The following is a 17,616-nucleotide window of genomic DNA, read 5'->3' as shown; positions in this document are numbered from 1 at the left end:
CATCTTGCTTGGCCTGTTCAATATTTAATGTTTCACAGCTGACAGCTGCACACTGGGTCATTAGTAAGGAATGCTACACATGCAACCACTCCAGCCTGGCAAGCACATGCACTGGTTGTGCTGTTGTTGAGTTCAGGCCTGCCAAACACGCCAAGGGGAGGGGGAGTGGGGGGCTTACAGTGCCTGTGACTGAGCGTGGCGTTATTGGAGTGACTCCGGTGGTATCTGTATTTCACCGGAAGGCTACGTGCCCGCTGGAGCCGGATGGCCTCTTCTGCCACCCCTGGTAGCCGGCCCACCTGGCCCAGGACCCCAGAGCCCATGAAGCTCAGTCTTAGAGCAGACGGCTCAGCGGGGGGCAGCAGGCTTCCCTTGCGGTTGTTTACCAGTGGGACCGACTCAACTCCGCAACTGGGCCCCCTACAGACCTCGGTGGCTGAGTTGTGGTTCAGTTTAGCTGATTTGTATTGATAAGCTGACGACTGGATTAGGGGACCGTCGTTTACTGCTAAATGAAGAGGAGTCAAAATCAGGATCTGTACAATGCATAGTCAATGGACTCTTTGCTTTTTTTAAAGGGTAAGTTCACCCAAATCACAAAAATAAAGAGCTCAGGACATGCTAAGTGGAAACAAAGGTCACACTTAATACTTTCAACATAGTCCTGTTGAAGTTGTTTTATTCTGAAATATTTGCGTTTTTAATTCTGCATGCATATTTCCTGTATGTTTTGGTTGTATTTTAGTAAAGAGACTATAGAGAAATAAATACAGTATGTATGATCATTATAATCGTGCTAACATAACAAAGTTTAAGGTGGCTGATGGTTTTTGCACAGTACTGTATGTGGGTGAGATTAAAACCGCAGCTAGTATCACTCAGCAGATAACATAATGATCAAGGACAGCAACCAAAAATGTCCATAAATTGACAATGAGGTCAACTGGTGGATAGGATCAGGGAGCTCTTTTACCTCCGAGCACAAGACTAGATCAATTTCTATATAACAGACATGATAAATGATGTTATGCCATCGTCCTTGTTTAGAAAGCACTGCCCAACACATACGTTATGTGTCGCACTAGAGGTAGAGGCAGAAACTGTTGTGTTTCGTGCCACGCCTCTTTCATAATGCTGGCATTTTATCTAAAAATCACACTGCAGGGCCACATTATATCTGGGCTGTTTGGTTCTTTATGAAAAAAGAAAAACTAGGATAATGGAGGGTCTTCATTGTGGCCCCACTGCACAATCTATGTAAAAAGATTTCTTCCTCCAAACATCAAGGCAAGTGTTTGTATTTATGACTGAGTGTCTATGTTTTTTTAAGCAGCAGTTTTGAGTCCAACACAAATTTCCCCATGGGATTTTACAGTATACCTTACCTTAACTACCTTGCCTTACAATGTAAGTGAATAAAATTAAATTTGTGATGCTCCCAGCAATTAAACTTTACATCTCAATAGTCATCAAGTGTCAACAGATTCTATTGGAATTATTTTATATTGAAGAAATAATCACTATGAAAACTGAAAACAGTAATTTCGATAGATTATCAAGAGTAAGTAGGACAGTATTTTTCTGAAAGATATGTTGTAAGCACCACAAACACAATTCAGTTCACCTCCATCCTGTAGTTTGGAGGCATAAATCTCAGGGACAGATATTTCAAAACATGTGTGCATAAAACCGAAGCTATCTGCATGACTCGACACCACCAGTCATAAAAAACTCTTGCTTTGTGATTTGGGTGAAAGAACCTTTGAATACTTTGCATTAACCACAAGACAGGATTTGATTCAAGCTGACTTCAATAAGACCTGCAGTGTGTATGTTAATAAAACATCTTGTGACTCTTATCATAATTAAAGCATAATCACTGGTTTTTGGGGGTAATTCTTTCTGGCACAAGAATGCTAATAGCTGAATAATTAAAAAACCTCATTTTTATTAAACACCACTTAACCACTTGGTATAGCCACCGAATGAAATGTTGGATTTGACATTTACTGTGATATTTATAATAAACATGAATTAATAAATATGCTTTCAGGTGTTCCAGCGATTGTTATGCCATAAGAACAAGGAGGTGACAGTGTGGATTAACAACCACTAGCTGCTGTTTGCAGTTTATGTCTGATGAGGGAGAGATGAATTCGTTTTCCACTTCAAATGTGGAAGCTCCACTGGTGTTATAACTGAGGTACAATCGAAGAGATAACATAATAAAAAAAAAGGAAGCAGAGGAAAAGTGTTCCCCTTACTCCCAAAAAATGGCTAGGAGCAAAAACTGGAGAATAGAGATGATTATTTCAACAGTCAGCTGTCGAGCAGATTATCCTCTCTGCTCCAGACCTCCACTATTCATCTGCCCCATGTCAAACATGCACAGCACTTCTTCAGGACAACATGTTGTGGCAGATCTGCTGCCTATCACAGATACTGTTGAAGTGGACAACCCACATAGTTCACACTCCTCTACTGGCTGTATGAGAACTGTGGAAATATCAGAATAACTCTTGCACTTTTTCCTATTCCTCCTGTCTGTTCTCTAAATATAAATATTCATTATATATTATTTCACATTTACTTTATTTTTTTAATGTATTTTTAAGCTGCACTCCAGATTTATTCACACCCACAGTGAAGCAGTAGCACCATCTACTGCTGAGCCACAACTGACACTCAACAAAAACCACTCAGACACAATCTCCTAATGCTTTGCATATAAAGTATAATGATGGATGATGGTAGACTGGACAGAGCGATGAGCCGCAAACAGTGAAACACAGCAGAGTTAGAGACAGTTCACATGGTGAGAATGCACGAGTGGAGGGGGTTAGAAACAAATGACAAAAGAGAGAATGGAAATCAAAACTTACTTGATTTGATATATCCATTATAGCTATTTTTAGCTGAGAAAAAATGCAGAGACAAATGAGAGGTTACAGGGGAGAACAGGTTCTAATGAAAGCAAATCATAAATGACAACTGAAGGCTGACAGATTTCTCTTTAAGGCACGTTAATAAACAGGGTGGTGCCTTGAAGACAACATGGACAAAACAATGAGAAATAAAACACGGGTCAGTTAGGAGTGTGGTTTTTTTTAAGCAATGTGGTCAGTGAGCTTAAACTGTGGATCATCTGTCACCTGCTGAATATGGACATTTGTGTTTGAGGTGGCACAGAGAGCACTGGTTTGGTGATTTGCAAGTCAAAAGATGTCCAGATGTCCAGGTTAAATTCAATTAATAACCTGTAAGGTTTTACTTTTACACAACAGTTTATGCTTTTGTAAGGGTGCACCTATTGTGAAATTCTGGGCCAATACCAATAACTATGGTTAAGATAATGATTAGGGTGACAGCCATGACAGATGATTTTCTTATAATTTATCCCCCATTTTGAGCCTAGGAAACAAAAAAACCCTGACTATCACAAAATAACTGTTTTAAAGTCATTCAACTCCTCATTACACTATTTTTTAATAAGCACAAATTCAATCATACACATTTTTAAAACAACCTTTGAAATAACCTTTCTAAATAACCTTTCTAAAAATAACCACATCAAAGGCCTAATAGTTAACTCTCTAATATCTATTTTATATTACTGTGAAAACTTTAACAAATGTCTCCTTTGAACTATATACTATAACTAACTATACTATATTTACTGAAGTTTCTCACCAGAAACTACATTTTACATGATTACTTTTGAACACATCATGATAATGTTATAATTTACCTTCACCCAATACTAATTTTTACTTGAACACATCATAATGTAACTAAATGTAACTAAACAAAATGTCTGTTAGCTGTTCAGGCCACCTGCTGCTGACCGCAAACAGAAACTAGCTCTTCTCCCACCACTGTCAACACAGATTTGTTGCTCACAATGAAGCATTATCAGGTTAAAAATAGAGCACGCCCCATAATGCAATGATAGTGCGTTCAATGTGTCTGTTCTTCCCAAAAGCGTCCCAGGGACGAGCTTGTCCTATATATGTTTTCTATTGTCCCACAAGATGATAGGACGTCAGTCATCAAGCCCTTCTTTTCAGCCTGTGAATGACATTTTATTGGCAATAGGCCAATGGCAGTCATCAAGACGACTGCTGTGTGGCGATAACTCGGTACATCCCTAGTATCAGCTTCTATTAATTTATTGTTTGGTCTATTTTATGTCACAAAATAGTGAAAAAAGCTTGTTACAATGTTCTAAAGCCCAAGCTCTTAAAATAGTTTTGTTGCATTAACAATTCAGACCCTAAAAATGACCAATTTGCTGTCATTTAAAACAAGGAAAAACACAAATCACCTCAATTATGAAACTAGGGAATGTTTGGTAATTTAGTTGAAAATGCAAAATCAAGGATCACAGTTGTAGATTCTGTTGATTGAGTTGAATTAGATATAACTCTTGTTGTAGCAGCATTAAATGACTTATATATTTCGATGTGATGAAGGTCTATAGTACAGCTTACATTGAAAGACAGTTTATCATTGACAACCTAAAATGTAAACTAAATCTAACCTGATTTTAACTTGGATATCTGGATCTTTGACATGAAAATCACCTTTGTTTTCCACATAGGCCTGCATTAACATTTAGTCAGAAGGTATGAATGTAACAAGACTTACAATATGTGACAATATTGCATGTGTTCTTGTTCTGAAGTCTACAGTGTTGTGTTTATTTTTTCTCCTCTTTCCCAAAATCCGTTTCCCATTCGTCTGCACTGCCTGACACAACCTGCACGGATGCATGGAACTTTCTGTGAGTCACTTTTTGGAGCCGTGAGTCCCACACATGCTCATTAGTACCTTATTTCAACCCCTTGCTTACAATAAAGGTCATGCATTGAGCTTAAGGCAGGACAGTGACAGCAATGTTCAAACAGGGACCTTGCTGGTCCTGGCATCTGTCGCCTGCAATCGGAGGGCGCGAGCAGAGTCACAGGACTAACAGGCTAGCATCTGTCCCACAACGAGAGAGGAGGAGAGGGGCGGGGGCACTCAGCTGCCTGGTGGTTAGGAACTGTCAGGCTGAGTTTCATGACAACCGGTAGCACTCCAAAAATGAAAATGCAAACATAATTTCCACGTCAGGCCGTATAAGGCCTTGCTCCGCGCGTCTCCCGCACCGTGTCGACAGCAACTCCGGAGCTCGGCTCGAGCCCAGCTAGCCAGGCAATGCTCACAGCACACAGCCCTGGAAGACATGTCGAGGGGTGGAAACGCCCAGAGATGTTCAACTATACACAGAGACGGTCTTTGATCAAGAGACATTTGCTAAAACTGTATGACAGTCTGCAATGTTTTCCAGCAAATTGTATCAACGCTCTGCAAACTCAGACACATTCTCCATGCCTTCTGCGATACATCAGTACAATTTAACATGCCCTCTGGCTTTAAAGGGGAATCACACTTGAGTTAAGAATTTATATGCAGCTCAATTCAGTTCAGGCCGGTTCACTAAAATCCAATATGATCCCGCACTATTCTACTGACTTTTATTCCTCTTCCAGTTCTATTCCACCATATTCTCATCATCTTATTGTACAATTCGATCAATATCATGACACTAAAATCTCCATGAAAGCTTGAAACTAAAATCATGAGCTTCTCCGCTGGCCCTGGTTTGTGTACTGAATATGTTTTGCAGATTTTCTTCATAGTGCTTGTTCAAGCTTTTGATCTTAATTTAATAACACCAGTACATTAACCTCAATATGTACCGCTACCCTCAGAAAATCCCCTCAGGCGTTCTCAAGCATGCCTTTTCTTTTTTTTTTTAATTAATTGTCAGTGGCGTTTATACATATAAATATCTCAAATCCTATCCTGTTCACCCATATCTGGAGGGTAGAGCAGTGAAATATTTAGATTAAGTGAATGTTATTTGGGTTATTCTTAAAAAGATTAAGTTACCCTCTCCAGCGACATCATTATAGCACTCCATTCAAAACAAATAATTTGACGAAATGCTTGCAAATTCTCAACCAGGATTCCCAAGTTCAAGTGTGCATCGTGAGATTAGTGGCGGGGATGCACAGCTGTACATTTTTCATGGCTTTAATGTCTTGTAAATACGTTGGCGAGGTCACTGGAGGGGGAAGCATACTGTGTTTCAAGGGAGAATCAGTTTCCACACTCAAAAATTTGTGACCTTTGGGTTCATTTAAACTGCAGGTCAATTTGAATTCACATTCTCTGACAAAACACCAGCAAAACAGTACACTGGCATGCTTCACAACAGCTAAAAGTCACCTCTAAAAGTAGCAACACAGGGGGAAGGACATGAGCTGACTGAAAATCATAAACACTAAAGCGTCATCTATATCCATGACGGTGACGACACAGCTTCTAGAGCTAGACACAGACACGCTGCACGGTTAACACAGTGCATGTTACAAACACTGAAGAGCACATGTCATGGCGACAACTTACAGGCACGTAAAGTGGCCGAGCAATCATTAACAGAGACAGCAGAGAGTGGGATGTCGCGTTGAGGGGAGTCCATGTTACAACGCACATTAACCGGCATGCAAGAGCAGTCCCGCTCTGAGCGGCCGCAATCAAAACAACATGCCAGTCTCATTTTCTTGTAGGCGGCCGTCTTGGCTACAGTCACGGATTCAGACGAGAGGAGAGGAAGAGCAGGTTAATGTAGAGGGTCGTTCTGGAGGAAGAGTGGACAAAGGCAAGACAGGGCACAGAGGAAGGCTGCTGCTGGGATGCATAAGATAAACTTTGTGTTGACAGCGTGCAAATGTCACTGTTTTTTCTCCACTCTTTGGTTTATTCAGTAAGAGTCATTTCTGGGACTAGTGGGGGAAATACCATGAGGTCATAAAGTCGTGTGGTTTTGGGGTAAAAATGTGACATGAGTAGGGGTAGGGGGATGGGAGCAGGTCATGATTTTTTTCAGCAGCAGAAGAGACAAGATTTCCCAAGCGTTCCCCTCCTAACGTCATCCCTACCCCTCATCTCTCAGCCCAGTCACCAGAATAACATGTTGGCATTGTATGTTTCTGCAAACCACTGATATATTACATTTGTTTTGTTTCATATATGTCATCAACATTTCTAAAGTGACATAGTTCAGATACACATATGAGACTAGTTTGTTATCGGCAGGAGGAGGGCATGGTGGATGGTGTGACACCTAGCAGAGATGGCTTCTATGCAGACAAACCACTGTTGGAGATCAACAAAAATAGGGGGTTAATTATTTCCAGCCATGTTTGTCGCAATAAAGTGGGTGGTGGTTTTTTTTCGTACTTTTTTTTTTTTTTTTTTTGGACATTTCAAGTATTGTTTGCAGCAGCAAGAGCGGCTGTTTTTCAACAAGAGTTTTGAATATTTCCAGCCATGCTTGTAGAAACTAAAGCAGGTGTTTAATATAATATAATATAATAATAATAATAATAGTTCAATAATAGTTTAAAAGTTTGGGACTTGCCCGGCTATATTTATAGCAACAAACGGCGGTATTTTTTACCAAGAGTTTGAGACATTTTATGCTATTTTCCTAGCAACAAAAACTGAATTTTTTAACAAGATTTCAAGATATTTCCAGGATTGTTTGTAATGATAAAAGTGGACTTTTTTTTAATGTAAGTTCGGTGTGCTTCCAGGCATGTTGGAGTGACAAAGGCCAGAATTTTTTAACTAGAGTCCAGGACATTTACAGTTGTGTTTATAATGATAAAAGTGGGTGTTTTTTTAACAAAAGTTCGGAACATTTTCAGGCAAGTCTGTAACCACAAAAGTCTATGTTCCTTTCCTAACCCTTAACAAGTGTTTTTTTTTCTAACCACAAATTAATCACAGCATTTTAACTAAATAAAATTGAAAATTAAACCGGAAAGCTTCAACATACATCCGTTAAAACTGAAACGTACAAACATGGTTTTCAGAAATGTACAATGCCAACATTTATTCTGGCAACTGGGCTGCAGCCAGTCCAACATGACCTCTACTAGCTTATGTCCACTGTCTGCTGGGACATGATTCAAGCATGTGTCAGAAGTTCACAACTACATAACTGTATCAGTTTCTTATTCTAGTGGGGAATTGAAATTGAGAGAAATTCCTCCAATAAAGAGTCAATGTGACAATGTTTTCTGGATTTAGATCTATAAGTGAATCCAGAAAAAAACTAAAACTATAGGTTCAAACATTCTTGTAAGACCATAAATCTATGTAAAATTCTCAAGTAGCATATCACCAACAAAAACTTGGCTATTTGCTGGAAAAAAACCTCCCTGATATCAAAAATGTTGCAAGAAACTGTACAGTCACTCAAATCAATGACATCATTTTGGAATGAAATGATTTCTTTCATCAAAACGGTTCAAATGAGAAATATCACTTATTTCTCATCCTGGAGTCTTTCAAGCTCTGCTCCTCGAGAACGTATGCTGTGTTTGTCATAGGTCTGTGGGGACACCTGGTGGTGATAATGAGTATTACTGCATAAAGTAAGCATGATTAAAATGTTGATACTCTGTTAATACTTTGTGGAAGCTGCAATCACTTTTTTCCCTGAATAACAAGAGCATCAATGTATTCTGTAGGTATTGTCTGCTCATCTGTTAATCCCTGTCTCTGTTTCAATAATTATAATAATAGCAAAATCTTAAATTTGTTCATTTTTGTTAATCGTTTCCCTCCATCTGAAAATGACATACACATGACAACTTGGAGGACCCAGGCAGCATCAACCACTGTACATGCAACATTTACAGTACATTCAAACAAGTTGCTTCAATCGGGGGGTAGCAGGCTGTGTTTTGAGAGGAATTAATCCACATTACTCACAATATATCACTATAATTTTAAGGAAAGTGTGTCAAGTTCCCAAGCAGCAGGAAGAGAATACATCACATGTTAAGATTAGTTGTTAGCTGTAGTGGTTAAAACGAGTCAAATGATGTTTAATCCAAGTGAAAGAGCAACAAAGTGGCACATGATGTTTTTTTTTTAAGTCTAGAAACACACAATCCATTCAGGTACCTGTGGTGTTAACAGTCTCTCTGAATGCCTGTTAACATCACAAAGTTATCGATGAACTGGAGCAGTGCAGACAGCTATTATAAAAAAAAGAAAACATAGCAAACATCTACAGGCAAACAGACAAAATGCACATTTAGACTGTATTCACAGGTGGTTTGAGAGGAGGTAACTAGTTTGGTTGCTCCCTTTTCTGTGTGTATCTATAATAGGTGTGAATCACATGGAAAAGATAATATTCCTTAAATAATTCTATCTTCTGATCCTGAACGAAACACAAATAAATAAAGAATCAGTTCACCCAAATCACACACAAAAAGCAGATCCCAGAGAAGAAAAACTTAAAAAAATTGAAACAAATCCATTTGCATGAATAAGACACAAGTAAGAAGCTTTGTAATTTGGGTGAACTGACTCAATGTAGGCAGGTATTTATGTCATACAGAGGCCCAAACGTGTAGTTTTACGAGGGAAACTTGGAGTGCACCTGTTTGTTTTGGCTGCGGAAAGAGATCCAATGACCTTTCTTCAGCACAAGTTACAAGGAAGTGAATAATTAATGTAAGAACTAATTGGTTTGGACACGTTGGCTATGTAGGTCATGTAAACACATCACGCTACTAGATTGATGCTTGCTCAGTGCTGTGAAGAAACATTTCTGAAATCAAACAAACTTATACAATGTTATTATGTGCGGTCACTTACATTTCTTGCATCCACATTTCTTTATCCTTTTGGGGTCAGTGATGTCATCGTGGCAGGCTTTACAGTAAAACAGCGCCCTATGGAAGAGAAAGAAGAATCACATGTGAGTCGATGTCCAGCATGCTGATAAAAAGTTTACAGACATTTTTTCTTCACTGCAGCTGCAACAAGTAGTTTCAGTTTTCATGTAATTACTCTGAAACAGAAACATTTAATAAAACTATTTGATACTTACAGAAAAACTGTTAAAATTGAGTCTGCCTTTCATCAGAAATACTCAGGTTGAATTTAAAACTTCAGTCCGTTTGGCTGGATACTCATTAAGATTTTCCTTGAAGTCTGATTTTGATTTAAGGAACATGCACAAAAGTCTTCTCCTTAAGTTTTTCTTTAAATGTTCAAATAAGTAGGCTTATAATGAGTTTTCTCCTCATACTGGTCCTATACTGTATTTAAGGGATCCCTTAAAGTTGGTGAAACTGTAACACAAAAGACTATAGCAACCAAAGTAAGGAAAAAAACTTTGGTAATTTTGACTGCAACATGGCCGAGTTTATGGCAGTAAAAGACGAAAAAAAATAAGAAAAAGGGATCCTGAGAGGAGTGCTCCACAACCGGGAGAAACAATTGGCTTAATGACGAGCAACTGATTTTACACTATAGACTTGCACAGCAGTCAGTTCATGATTCGTGCGAGCGGGGTCACTCTATGTTCCACAGCTGTGCTCTTGCAGCTGCTTTGCAATTAAGGATTCATTTCTGAGGATTTATTCTACTGAACCTTTACAGTCATTGCTAGGTGAGGCATTTTACATCCACAGATTTCTTGAATTAATCTTCATCAGAATTTCCTCCCTCATTCATTGTTTTGTGTTTGCTGTTATTTGTGGATCATATTTACTTTTTAGTATGTGCTTTTGGTTGCTGATTTTCTTGAGAAATATCATATTTTCCTCCACTGACTAATTTGTCTTTTTGTCTTGTTTTCTTCTGCCGTTATTAAACTATCTACAGGACAACTTTGTGAGATGATAACAGATGATAATCATCGGCATTAGTTCAAGCAAACAGAAAATCTGTTTTGTTGCCGTAAATGCCTTATCAATTTTACTAGAGCTGCCCTAATCAACTGAGATTGCTTCAAGTCGAGCAGTCAGGTTTTTTTGTTTTGTCTATTTGTTAGTCAGTGTGCTGTGCAGCGTACTACTGGAGACCCAAGATTTTGTTTTGCGGCGTGAGCGCTCTCAACTTCCACAGAACTCTCTGATGATCCAATCCTACATTCATTCTTTTTCATCAAAGTCACTGTTTCCTTGATTTAAAAAAAAAAAATCTACTTGATAGAAAGAAAAAACAATATTTGCAAGAACTTAAAATCACATTACATAGCCATTCTATAGATTGTCTACAGTCTTATGGAGTCTGGGCAAGTTATATTACATTTTAGAATTCAATTGAAATAATGTGTATAGATATAACTTTATGGCTTATGCAACACTGCAGGAAAAAAACAACATAAGGGAGCCTCTCGCTGAGTACTTTCACCTATAGAAACCATTTAATCTCATGTCTCATTCATTACCTCTTTACTTCTTTGGCATCGCTGGCAATGAAGAAGCCCAATGTCCCCTCCTGCATTTTCACGTGGTTTCCAGGGTTTATCAGGGTGCTGTGAGGATTTATAGACCAAAGATGTCACAGTGGAAAGTTATATATATCACAGAATTTGCGAGGCTTTGCACTAATCACTGGCAGTGGCACACGCTGGCAGGATTAGTTTTCGCAACTCATTTGGCTCGATAGCCTCTGTTTATTAAATTAAGTTGATGAAGGCAGATAGCAGTGACACTCCAAATGGTATAAAGTGAGCAGTACATTAGAGAAAAAAAAAGCTTCAGCTGTGTTTAAAGAGACCGACTGCCACCTTTCCCATTCATGTGTCAGGATGTTATCAGAGACGCCTGTGATGTCTGTGAACAAACCAATTCAGACACCAATTTAGCACATTTTGTAAAGCGGCTTGTGTTTGCAGTCAAACAGAGAAGCTGATTTAAAGTAGCTTTATTACTGAAAGCAAATACTGACACAGCAAACACACCTGCACATTTAAGTTTTTGCATCCATGAATTTTAATGACTTCAACGATCCACTGTGAGCGCATCCACTTACCTGCATTCCCTTTGATCAGACTTGTACTCTATAGCTATCAGCAGCAGCTTTAGCTTCACATAGCAGAGTCTGCAGAGGAGAATGGCAATATAATTAGATTTGATGCACACTAAATATTTGTAGTTCTCTGAAAATCATCTTAGCTTTGAGCGCCACATTTTTCTACTTAAAGGTCTGATTTAACTTTGAGGCTGAGCACACTTTATTCGCACACTTGTCATCTTTTGTGGAATTATAGTAGCTTTTTTGAGTCTTCAATTTACACATCCAGTAGCTAAAAACATAATTCATGTAATTATGATATTAAAATATGGTAACTCAAGGAGTATGTAGACAAATGGCTAATAACATGTGGAAACCATAGAGTGGGAATGTTTGCTTTTTTTTATTCCATTATCTCAAGCTCACAATTACCAATCATCACATTTATTATTATGATCATCGTGTGATTTAGGTTTGTTTTCTTGTAATAAATGGATAATTTCCAAGACTTGAGAAAACAGTCTTTAGTTTGCTTTTCTCAAAATAAGTAGGGTTTATCTAGCCATCTCAAGAACATAACTTAGTTATTCTGACATGATAATTAATTTTGTAATCTTGAGATAAAGAAATGATGAAAAATCAAAACAACTGCAACCACGTCTGCCTTCACCTTTGACTTTAAGAATACTTAACCCCCAAAATGACCCCGTGTTATGCTGAATTTGTGAAGAAAACTGTTACTCTGTTATGCCTCCAGGGTGAACAAATCAGAGAATATTCTTGATGAAAACCAGGAAAAGGGAGGATGGCTTTAACGGCATGCAGTATAATCCAAGTGTCATTTATTTAACGTTACTATTCAAAGACACACTATGCAGGATTTTCCCAAAAAAGGACTCATACAGAAGTAATCCAATCATCACAACACAATTGTGTGGTGGTTATTTTTTGCCTTTTCATTTTATTTTTTCATTGTTCAGAGGTGCACGACACTGAGTATGCAGAGGTTTTTCAAATGTAACAGTTTTAGCAAAAATACATGTTTGGGAAGTACTAAGCATAGGACTGGATAAATAATACCTGGATTTTACTGCATGAGTTGTGTGAGAGAATAATGTTTTGCCGTCATTATATGCAGCACCCCCTTTTGTGAATTAATCAAAACATTCGCTTTTTATAATTTCTTTCTTCACTGTGGAGGCATGCAAGAAAAATAGTTTTCTTCCCAAATATAACATGACATGGGGTGAGTAAATGATATACAAAAGATGACTTGGAAGGTGATGCGTTCCTTTAAGGTTATAACATTATCCAATCATAGACATCCACGCTCCTGTTTGCATTTCTTCACACTCCTGCGACTGACTCTTCATACAAAAAACCTAAGTTGTAACAAGACGACTACCTAATGCCACAAAGTGTAAATTTCTTGCATGCAGAAGACCAAAATCAGCAGAGAAGAATACAAAAGATCAGGCATCAAAGTGTATTTGTTTCAGTGTACTTACTCGCAAATAACAGGGAAGGACATGCCCACAAAGGCACTCGACAGGTACTCTGTGTACATCTCATTGGCGACTCCTTCAAGGTAATACTTCTGCCACGTGTCCTCTTCAATCTACAACAAAGATTTATTACAAAAGACAGAAAGCTTGTTTCAATACAAAAAGAACTAAACACAGATTTAAAAAATAATAATAATAATAATGCAGTTGTTTTTTGGTTTTTTTTACAAGTTCATCCCCACCCACTCACCAGATGCTGCACATGGGGCTCATCTGGGATAATCATTATCTATTCAAACTATGTAAGGGGCCAACTTTACATCTGAACTTAATCCAGTGAGCACAGATGGGTGAATCTTAGCTGTGGCTACCTTGATGAAGGACCTCATGGAGAAAAGGTTGGCCAGCATGGTGGACAGGCCCTGAGCCAGGCAGCTCTGAGCGATGAAGCCCAGCTTCAGCTCCGCAAGGCAAATCGCATCATCTCCCTCTTTCCAGTTCCAGCTTGGGATGTTCAGAAGGTGGGCCTAGAGGGAGAAAATCAAAGTTACATGGTAGCCTTACAGAACTATAAACTGCAGTTAAACACTTTATTTACAGCATGTTCCAAGATGGTCACAAGATTTTTTAAAAAAAGTTTAAATTATACCAATCTTTTCAACCTGAATTACATCAGTGCAAAAAGTACGAACCAAACCATAAATATCCATACCAAAATGCTAAAATACAACAATTGAACATCTAATTAATGACTCAAGAAGAATAAACAAGAAAGAAACAAATCATACTAACCTTATTGTGGTACTGCAACATTTGAGTGATTATTCGGATCTTTGGATGGTAGTTCTTGATCGATATTACTCTGATGAATGAAAGAAAGAAAAACTCTAATCAGATCACTTGCAAAATGTTTTCCTGTGTCAAAGTCTACTTTTCTGGCCATGTTAAAAAAATATACCAAAAAACTAAAAATAAACCAAAAAACTCCATACAGCTCTGATAAACATTTTTATAATGCGTGTCATGAACACAATTTACAACTTGCAATTATGTGAGAATTTCTATTTGTTTTTTTAAGAAATCTACAGCTAAGAGAAATAAAAAGGTTGTTCCCTAAATGAAAGAAAACTGTGTACTGTAACAGACTCATGTTGTTTCTCTGAGTTCTTTGAGTTCTCAGTTCTCACTCTTGTGAGTACCAGGAGTTATTTTTTTATTTTGCAAAGAGTGTGTGATTACAGTGAGAGCCAGCTCCAACACCCTCACTTTCTCTCCCTCACCTCTCACAAATTCACGTCCAGAAAGAAACAGGAACAATATCAAACTCTAGCATTCACTTTTAGAAGGATGATCATTTGCTATCATTTTATCTATCTCAGATTATTGTATCTGCATTTCAAAATACCTTTCAGTGGCCCTAAATTATTGGGTATTTTTATAAAAGCACATATATCTTAATTGATGTCCAACTTCTTAGAGCTGAACATTCAAACCCTCCATTCATTTTTTTATGTGTTTAGGTAATAGCACTATTTTTGAAAAAAAATCTAATCAGTTCTGAAAGGGTTTAAACCCTCATATTAATTAACCACTTAATAATCTCAGGACTTCCAAAAAAAAAAAAAAAAAAAAACTTTGTATTTGACGCCCTTTTTTGCTCTCAGACCAATTTTGTATGGCCCTTGGGGCCAATGTACTACATGTGGCCCCACACATATTGGTCAATTAAACCAGACTACTTTGCATTTTTTCTGTTCAGACATGCACCAAGAAGGAACTATGCAGGTGGAACGAATTTGTTTTAATGAACGGACAACAAACAAGCAAGCCACCACAAAAATATGTATGTTTTCAGGAGCTACAGCACAATTTTTTTTAAAAAAAAATCTTGGAGAAACAGTTTTGGTTTACCTCATGATGTTGGATGCATCCTCAGCATCAGGGTCAGCGCAGTATTTGTTGGCTAATATCAAACAGGCATCAGCTGATTCAATCTGGAAACAAAAATGGCACATGGCAAACAGATAACAGATAACAGTCAGTAGTATTTATACAGGGTTCCTCTGAGCCTCAAAGGCGGAGAAAGTGTCATCTGTCAGTTACCTTGACTCTGGCCAGGTCGTGTGGGTTCAGGACAGACCCTTGGTAAAACTCCACCTGAGTGAAGTGACGCTTGAACAAGGCTTCCAGCTCAAGATTAGGGGAAATACTGAGAGAGAAAAACAGAGACTCTTAAATCTGACGAGGAACACTTTTCCTTATCTCCTGAAGAGATTGGGTTTTTTTTTCTTGAGTCATGAAATGTGCTTTTTGTTGTTCTTAATGTTTTGTACTTACTTATGGAGAAAAACAATTTCTACATTGACATCATCCCTGTCCTTGTGTAGGAAGTCTTTTAGAAAGTTGGACACGCTCTCAAGTGTTATATGGCCACAAACCACGATGTGCCTGGAAAACGAGGTGCAGAATTAAAATGAAACTGACATGTAGTCTGAATAAAAGTCAACAACAAAACACGCACACATGCGCACACGCACACACACAAACAAACATACACACTGTTTTTTCATCTTCATCCTGGAATCAAAAGGTAAATCTGAGATGAGAGAGGTGAAATGGAAAAGTAATCAGGACTGTTTGTATTTAAGTGATTGATTCATACAGGAGGGATGTTTGATGTTCCTGCCGTGACAAGTGAGGACCGCCTGAGTGGGTCAGAGAGCACAGTGGATTTCAGTATCAGATTATAAAGGATCAGAGTTTACTTAGACGGAGATTATGAAATCAGCACACTCGAGTTCCACATATCGTTTATGTAAGCAACCCAGTTTAGAGTTATTCCTATATTGTACTGTATTGTATATTTTATTTTATGAATTATTCATAAAATAACTCACTCAGGTTAGCACTTGATTTCATCTCCTGTACTGTGGTGATTGTGTCTTTAGAGGAGCGGTGTACAACATTCATAACATCTATGATTCAGAGTCTGACCTTGGATCGTCTACACACGGCTCTCAACATGGAGGTGGCTGAATCGGCGGCTAGTAGCTAAACGTGCTAACAGAATTAAGTGTTAACAACAGCCACAGTGCAGACAGAGCTAATGGTGTTAACCAGGCAATAATCGAAGGGTGGACACTAGCTTTCGTGACACTGCTGTTGTTTTTATCAGCAGTAACTGCTGTATGAGCGCAGTGCAGAGAAGTTTGGATTACGACACACAGAGGTAGCACGACATCGTTCTCTGCTCAGGATGCTATTATATCTTTACACAGCAAATAGTTATGTGTTGCTATATAAATGTTTTGAATGTTGTTTACAGCTTCTTTTAACCCTTTAAAACCTTGAGTAGCAACACTCCAGGTTTTAGGGTCACCTTAAAATTTAATTTCTTCTTAAACTATGAAAGCAATTTCTTCAAAATACATGAAATAAGGCAATGAGCAACAAATTGCAAGAAATTAGTATATTTAGAAATTAAAAAAAAAAATAGGAACAAATATCTGGGGGAAAAGGTAAAAAAGCTTCCGAGACACTATTTATAATGACCATAATAAAATAACTTAAAATTATGTTACAACATTTTTATAATTAAAGCATTTTCACAGGTCATTTCTTTGTTTCTTTTTCAACTTTATCTTTTTTTTTTAATTTGTTTTCGGGTAATTTTCTTGTGCTTATTACAAATTTCTTGCTGTGCATTGCCATAATCCCATGTTTGTGAAAGAGGTCAAACCATTTTGCTCAGGTTTCAAGAGGTGTCATTTTTGAAGGAATCGTTGTTTTGCATAACTTGTTTAGTAATTTGTAAAAGTAAATAGTCAAGAGGATGCGAAATGTATATGACAGATGCTGATGACAAAAGTAGATATGAAGAGAAAGAAAGAGGTAAATCAAAAAAAATAATGATGCATTAATATTTTAATGTAGGAAGCCAGAACTAAACTCATACTAAATTCACAGATTTTCTAAATTTCTGTGTCTCAAGATTGTTGGTTAATGTCCAATTGGTAAAAATAAATAAATAATAATAATTTATAAAAATTGGGAAGTTAGACAAAATCCCAAATACAAAATTGTATAACACACAAAAAATGATTTAAGAAGCTCTAACCGTGAGTTTTCTACAAAAAAAGAAGCAAAGATTTGTTTAAAGAATGTGTCCCAAACCAATATTTTGTTTGGAGGCATCCAGCAGAATCTCCCTAATTTTAGAAACAGCTGTAGA

General features: G+C 37.7%; 1 protein-coding gene across 2 annotated transcripts in view; it reads right to left on the bottom strand.

Annotated features, from left to right (window-relative positions):
- LOC121959156 (calcium-activated potassium channel subunit alpha-1) overlaps positions 1-17,616 on the bottom strand; it is a 111,445-nt gene that overhangs the window by 22,732 nt on the left and 71,097 nt on the right. Inside the window, exons 10-20 of one of the 2 annotated variants that reach the window (XM_042508354.1) lie at positions 15,723-15,833; positions 15,489-15,594; positions 15,297-15,379; positions 14,178-14,247; positions 13,757-13,912; positions 13,389-13,498; positions 11,899-11,967; positions 11,312-11,398; positions 9,730-9,806; positions 8,833-8,841; positions 2,883-2,915 (exon numbers count right to left, since the gene is read on the bottom strand). In XM_042508354.1, coding sequence (XP_042364288.1) covers positions 2,883-2,915; positions 8,833-8,841; positions 9,730-9,806; positions 11,312-11,398; positions 11,899-11,967; positions 13,389-13,498; positions 13,757-13,912; positions 14,178-14,247; positions 15,297-15,379; positions 15,489-15,594; positions 15,723-15,833 — 911 coding nt within the window. The remainder of the gene's footprint in view (positions 1-2,882; positions 2,916-8,832; positions 8,842-9,729; positions 9,807-11,311; positions 11,399-11,898; positions 11,968-13,388; positions 13,499-13,756; positions 13,913-14,177; positions 14,248-15,296; positions 15,380-15,488; positions 15,595-15,722; positions 15,834-17,616) is intronic. The other variant, XM_042508355.1, reaches the window with a different exon arrangement.

The sequence above is a fragment of the Plectropomus leopardus genome, chromosome 19 (genome assembly GCF_008729295.1).
Source record: "Plectropomus leopardus isolate mb chromosome 19, YSFRI_Pleo_2.0, whole genome shotgun sequence".
NCBI lineage: Eukaryota > Metazoa > Chordata > Actinopteri > Perciformes > Serranidae > Plectropomus > Plectropomus leopardus.
This window is presented reverse-complemented; position numbering and strand designations above follow the sequence as displayed.